The sequence below is a fragment of the Urocitellus parryii genome, chromosome 4 (assembly GCF_045843805.1).
Source record: "Urocitellus parryii isolate mUroPar1 chromosome 4, mUroPar1.hap1, whole genome shotgun sequence".
Taxonomy (NCBI): Eukaryota; Metazoa; Chordata; class Mammalia; order Rodentia; family Sciuridae; genus Urocitellus; species Urocitellus parryii.
The window spans coordinates 190,307,538-190,314,667 of NC_135534.1; the positions used below are offsets into that span (position 1 = coordinate 190,307,538).

At 39.4% G+C, this 7,130-nt stretch overlaps 1 protein-coding gene across 3 annotated transcripts in view; it reads right to left on the bottom strand.

Annotated features, from left to right (window-relative positions):
• The window catches only part of Ptbp3 (polypyrimidine tract binding protein 3), a 92,672-nt gene extending 85,894 nt beyond the window's left edge, over positions 1-6,778 (bottom strand). For 2 of the 3 annotated variants that reach the window (XM_026391133.2, XM_026391132.2), the window contains exons 1-2: positions 6,603-6,685; positions 3,715-3,748 (exon numbers count right to left, since the gene is read on the bottom strand). In XM_026391133.2, coding sequence (XP_026246918.1) covers positions 3,715-3,748; positions 6,603-6,610 — 42 coding nt within the window. In that variant the 5' untranslated portion in view covers positions 6,611-6,685. Of the gene's footprint in view, positions 1-3,714; positions 3,749-6,602 lie in introns of all 3 variants that reach the window. The other variant, XM_026391135.2, reaches the window with a different exon arrangement.
• Between the last annotated feature and the right edge of the window lie 352 nt (positions 6,779-7,130).

The window sequence follows — 7,130 nt, forward strand, 5'->3', positions numbered from 1 at the left end:
GAAATAGATGAATTTAAAATAAGCCAGCTAGGGGCTGGGATTGTGGCTCAGTGGTAGCGCGCTCGCCTGGCATGCGTGCGGCCCGGGTTCGATCCTCAGCACCACATACAAACAAAGATGTTGTGTCCGCCGAAAACTGAAAAATAAATATTAAAATTCTCTCTCTCTCTCTCTCTCTCTCTTTAAAAAAAATAAATAAAGACAATAAAGACCATCAACAACTAAAAAAATATTATAAATAAATAAAAATAATAAAATAAGCCAGGATAAACTGAAATCTTTAATTATCCTTTGGGTCTGGGGATAAGGTTCAGTGATAGAAAACTTTTCATGCCAGCATGTGTGAGGTCCTGGGTTTGATTCCCAGCACTGTGTAACTACTTATTTATTTATTATTTAATTATTTAATATACATTGTTACACACAAAAAAAACTGTTACTTATAATACTGACACTTTATCTGGCATAATAAAGTTCTTGGAACATGCACAGCTCACTCAATCACCTGGCTGGTTCTTTACTTAGAAGAATTCAAAATTAAAGATTTTTGTTACTTCTCACTGTTTCTCAATAAGCATTTCAAAACACAAAACAACATACAGAAATAAAAGTAATATTTCATAAGTAATCAAAAGACCATTTTCTTAAGTTCGGGAAAGGTGCAAAAATTACATGGAACAGCCGGGTGCACACTAGTAATCCCAATGGGTCGGAAAGCTGAGACAGGAGGATTGAGAGTTCAAACCTAGCCTCAGCAACTTAGAAAGACCCTGTATCTAAATAAAATATGTAAAAAGGCTGGGGATGTGGCTCAGTGGTTGAGGGCCCCAGGGTTCAATCCTCAGTACAAAAAAAAAAGAAAAAAAGAAAAAAGAAAAACATGAAACATCCAAAGTATACACCTAAATATAAAAGATGGTACTGCCCGGAAACTGCTAGAAAACATTTAGCCGCCTTCAACAAAGTTCCAATCTAAAAATGAAATGAATTCTTTCTCACTATGGTATATAACCAAAAGAAGAAATACCAGCAAAATTGAAGACTTGGGTTCAAGTATAAATTTGCCACCTAACTAGCTTTGTGACAATGTGGCACATCCATTCATTCATCATTTTTGAGATATTATGCACCAGACACAGCAGTGAATATCAAAAATCCCTGTCCTTATGTATGACACATTCTAAATCACTAAATCTCTAAAAACAACTGTTTTCTTTCTTAGCTAAAATAATGAATTTTATATTTAAGTATTTCAATTCTTTAAAAAAAAATCTGCTATTGCTCTTCTGAATCCAGGAAAGTAAATTTATTTAATCATATAACCTGAAATCCACTCTTGCCACTAGCTAAAACCATGTGTTATCATATTCAGACAGCAGAGGAAGTAACTGTTAGTATATCTTTCAATCTAAATAAAATATGAAGCTTACTGGCCTATTATTTCATAATTAAACTTTCTTGGATGGGTTCAAAGAAAGAACAATTTTATGAGAAATTCCATATAATGAATAAGTTTATACACACTTCCAGTATGTAAGTCTATAAAAATACAAATTATTATTGAATCAAGTAGTCAGTTTATCTTCTCTTCAGAGTAGTTATGTTTTCAAAGTGCTTGCTGCAAAACATGTAGTCAGAAAAGCCCAGTTCTGTATTCACATATGGTTCTTGTGCCTAACAAATTTTCTTTTACATGGATATATATTTTCCCCACAATAAAATGGGCAAGGCAAGGTGCAGTGGCACACACCTGTAATATCAGAAGCTCAGGAAGCTGAGGAAGGAGGATCTCTAGTTCAAAGCCAGCCTCAGCAAAAGTGAGGCACTAAGCAACTCAGTGAGACCCTGCCTCTAAATACAATACAAAAAAGGGCTGGGATGTGGCTCAGTGGTTGAGTGTCCCTAAGTTCAATCTTTAGTACCAAAAATTAAAAAAAAAAAAGGGCATGACAGTCCCTTAGCTCCTAAATGTTAAGTTTTTTAAAATATCTTCTGTATTCATTTTTGCCAGATAAAACTCTAGAATCACAAATTACATTTCTGATAAGAGTAAAACAGCATTTGCATTAAATATTCTTTCTCCCACAGGCACCAACAGACACCAAAAGTAATCTGACATGGTCAAGCCTATAATTTCTAATCTAAGTGTCATTTCCAAATGAGAAACTGAATTAACATATCTACCAAAAAAAAAATTCCAACAGAAGAGACCTCTCCATTTATTTCCAAATAATAAATATATTCAAAGTTTGTCAAAGCAGGTCAATTCCACCCAACTCCAAAACTGTATGAGCAGTAGTTCCTCCCAATTGTGCTAGTCGTTGTATTTGTGCTTCTTTTTCAAGTTGTCTTTAAGAATATGAGGTCCAGGCTGGGGTTGTAGCTCAGTGGTAGAGCGCTTGCCTAGCATGTGTGAGGCACTGGGTTCGATTCTCAGCACCACAGGTAAATAAATAAATAAAATAAAGGTCCATAAACATCTAAAAAATTCATATATTAAAAAAAAAAAGAATGAGGACCACCATCAACCACAATAAATGCAAATGAAGTAAAAGCATAGAATCTGCTAGCAAGATGATACACAGAAATGGACAGTGGTAGAATCATGTGCTCTCTTTAGCAGCATTTATACTACAAAGGGATGGAACACCTTACATAAATTTATCTAAAATATTTAAAACACATGCAATACAAACAACTAATGTTTTGTGCATAAGTGTGTAATAATACTATCATCTGATTTCTACTGTAATCTGAACTAGATTCCTAACTCAGCTATATCAGATACCAAATTACAAAAGAAAACCTTATTACACCAGCTATATTTTAAAAGTCTCATATTGCGTATTGTTTGCTTGATTTATATTTTTAAATCAAATAAATGACAAGACTGATAAAACAAGTGATGTAGAACTTACAGAAATAATTATATTAATCATCCAGCTCTCTAGGCTGTACACTTTTTAGCTAGAACCCTGTATGCTACCATGTAAGGCATAACATAAAAAGGTCAAGCTTTGGAACCAGGAGGATATGGATTTGAACACCAGTGTACCACGTCTTGGACATGAACTTTCTGATCTCACTTTTTTTTTTCTTTTTTTTTTTTTTAATATTTATTTTTTAGTATTTGGCGGACACAACATCTTTGTTTGTATGTGGTGCTAAGGATGGAACCCGGGCCGCACGCATACCAGGCGAGCGCGCTACCGCTTGAGCCACATCCCCAGCCCCTCATCTCACTTTTTCATCTCTAAAGTGGGAATATTAATTACCTACCTTTAAGGTTTGCAATAATGATCAGTGGGAAAAAATACATATATAAAGTACTCAGCATGAGATACTAAAGAAATATCAACTATTAATATTTTATTACTTATAAGCACCCATGAAAAGAGAGGATATAAGAAAGGACATGACAGGAAGATGCTCAGAATCTTGGTTACATTTAACTACTAAAAAACAAAAACACCTTTAATATTTCAAGTTAAACTTTGGGCTCAATTTTCTGTTCATACTTTATTTGTGTATATGGTGTTATTATAGCTGCTTCTTAAATAAAGAAATTCCAATAATAACTGGTGTCTTATTTTGGAGTAAATAAAAATGAAATATTACTCTCACATAACAGATAATTTTATGAACAGATGAGATGGTTTTACCATTTAAAAAATTCCAAAACTAAATTACAAAAGGATAGTAAAAGATTCCTACCTTTAAACCGACTGCTATAAGATCTGTAACAACACTGTATGGAAAAAGTAAAAAGAGAAAATGGAAAACAAAGTTAGAGAACAAGTTTTTTAAAAAGACAGAGATAATAAGGTCAAAGAAAAAAAGAAAAAGCACTTAACAAATAACAAAAATAAAAATGTAATGAGTTGTGAAATGTTAATAAAAACAAAAATGATGGAATGTCTAGTAACAGCAGAGTGTAAAAGCAAAGCCTCAATAGCAAAGTAAGAAATTTAAAATTATCTTTTAGTACTATACTGATGCATCAAAACAATGTGTTAAAATTTATTTATTTACCTGTTTAATAAATTCATACCAAAATTTAAAATCACCAAAGTTCATTCCTTTGAATCACTGGTATGAATGATTACATCTAAAGTTTCAAATAAAACAAAACCAGTGCTTGTGTTTTATAGACTTAGAAAGCAAATCTGCATTTACACAAAAACCTGCTCACCAAAATACAGTTAAGACAATCTCTCAGAACTAAAATAGGTACAAACATCAAATTTCAGGCATCAAAATTTAAAAAAAAAAAAATGCTTTAAAAAAAATTCTGCCATGTCAAAATAATGCAAGTATAAAATCATTCTCTTAGGAAGAAGTGAAAAAACACACACACACACACACACACACCAGTGGGATATGAAGAGACACTAGAAAGATAATTTTGATTAGTGGTCTGTTGTTTGTTTTTCAAACAAAATAAAGGAAAAGAAGCTTTTTCGGGCTGTGAGAAAATGAAGAAATTTAATTAGCTTCCTGAGGGCACATTCTCCCCTTAAGACCAAGATGTAAAAATTCCTATAAAGTCTTGCTGTACAAAAAATTAATTCTTCTACATCTTCAATGAATAGGCTCCATATTTCCTAAAACAAACCTACAAATAAGTCCTATATACCATTTAATAACTTATAATGTCATCATTACTACATGTAAACAAATGTATGGATCTGGATCGTTAAGTAACATTAATCTGATTGTTTTAAACAGTAAGCTTGTAGATTTCATCTTCCCTTGTAGACTTCTGAAACTTGAAATCCATTTTTCTAAAATTTAAACATGACAACTAATGTTTTGTGCATAAGTGTGTAATAATACTATCATTACTGATGCAAAGAACAAATGATATTCCTACCAGAACTCCCAAATGAACTTACCTTCTGTATCATTACCCTGGATATTTAAGCCAATAAACTCATTCTTAGCTTTAAAACCACAAATAAGGCAAAGGGAGAGTTAACACTATCAAAGAGTAACTTTGCACTTCACAGCTATCAAAGAGTTTAAGAGCCAAGACACACAATTCAAGAGTCCTCTTTATTTTTACTATAAATTTTAAGACTCAAAAAGCTAGCCTGCTTCTATATATGAAGTAAAACCTTTTAAGGACAATTCACATACTGAAATACTAATTTTACAGGCTTCCTGAACTAAAATACTGGCACAATGACATAAATCATTAGAGTAGCAAACTTTGCACATATATAAAATGTAACAACAAGATAATGTGAAACAAGTCTTCAATAATGCCCAGAGAAGCTCCAATTAAACAAAATAGCTTCAATTAAATAAAAATAATACTTTAAAGAACAACACAACCATAAATAAAATCTAAAATTGCACTTTGTCATCTGCTGAAGTACGTAATCTGCATTCAAATAAATTAATCCATTTATCACACTTAATATTGCAAACCTAAGATAAATGAAATCTAATGAGGACAAAAATGGTTGGAAGATTCTAGTGTCTTCACAGCTTGCAACAATCATCAACTATATGGCAACATGTAAAAATGGCTTTTACTTTTCCATCAAGTTGTATATATTCCACAACCAGGAAGCTTACAGAAACCTTGTCATAAACTTCACTGCATTAATGGGGATAAATAAATAGATTTGGAATCCCCAACAGAGTTTGGAATTTAAAAAAAAAAACAAACTTGTAAACATAATATGATTACTAATTCACCAAGATCCTTCAATTAACGCTTTAATCAATAAAATATATCTGATCCCACCCTATATCCCTGAGTTCCCAGAGAAATATTTATTGGGTACAGGCGATTCTAAATCTTTTCGTTTTGATCACGAACCCCATTTAGTTTCTGAGCATTTGAAAACTCCCTGAAAATTGCACTTACACAATTTCTTACACACACGGCAGCGAATTCACGAAGTTTCGAGGGGGTATAGGGAGAAGGGGAAGCGTCCATGGTCACTAAGTCTAGACGTGTGGTACACAGAAATCGTTAACAAGTCTCGCAGCGCAAGTCGGAAGACCTCGGCCGGCCCCCGGGCAGCCGCGCGGAGCCGCGGTTCGGGACCCGGTTACCGCCCAGACGTGTACCGACGCGCATCCTGGCCGTCCGCCACCCGGCGGCCACTCGCCTTGCCGCCGGGGAGAGCCCCAGGGCTCCACCCCGCCGGTAAACAGCAACTCTCCGAGCCGAGGACGCCCGCCCGCCTCGAGCGCCGCCTCCGCCTCCCCCAGCGCCGCGCACCATTTTCTGAGAGGAAGTGTCGGGAGGCCGGCTGGGCTCCCCAGACTCTGGGCGCCGAGGGCGGACCCAGGCACGGACTCCGAGCCGGGCTCTCCTCGGTTTCCCGCTTTGCGCTGTTGGGGTGCGAAGGGGCGAACATTACCCGGGCGCCGCGTGCGAGGAGACGCTGCAGTGGACCGCGCCTCCGCCGATTCAGGGAGCCCCACGAAGGCGCCCGGAAGCCCTGCCGTCGGGCTCTGCCCGGGCAGCTCCTCCGGCCGCCCGCGCCGCGCCCCGCTCCCCGGCCTCGGCGCGTCCCGCCGAGAGCAGAGAGGAAGCGGGGCCACCGCAGCCCCGCGCGGCCGCCAAGCCGCCTAACACTTACCCATCCATGGCCCAGACGGAGGAGCGCACCGTGCGAAGAGTGACGGGTTGGCCGCGAGCGGAGGGGGTAGATGGCCGCTGCAGGGCGGCTCCGGGGACCAGAGAGCGGCGCCTCTCCGAGCCCCGGCGGGTCGGAGGTGGAAGCGAGTGGGAAACAGGGGCGGGGACCGGGCACGCTCCCGCCACCGCCGCGCCCCCGCCTTCCCAGCCCGCAAGCGCGCCCCCGCCTCGCCTGACCCCGCCCCCTCGGCGTCGACGCCCTCCCCTCGGGTCCCGCCCCTACGCTCGCGCCCACCCTCGGCTCGGCTCCAGGGCGCCCTCTGCTCGTCTTCTCCTCTCCGCCCCGCCTTCCCCCTATCCAGGCACGCGCGCGCGCGTCCCCAGCCTCGCTCCAGTGCTCGCGGGAGCGCGCGCCTTGTGCTTCCCGCTCCCTCCTCTGCCCAGCGGGCCTTCCGGCTTCGCGGACCTGGGCGGCCAGGTCAGAATACCTCCCCCTGCTGGCGGGAAAAGCCTTGGGACCCAACTCCCC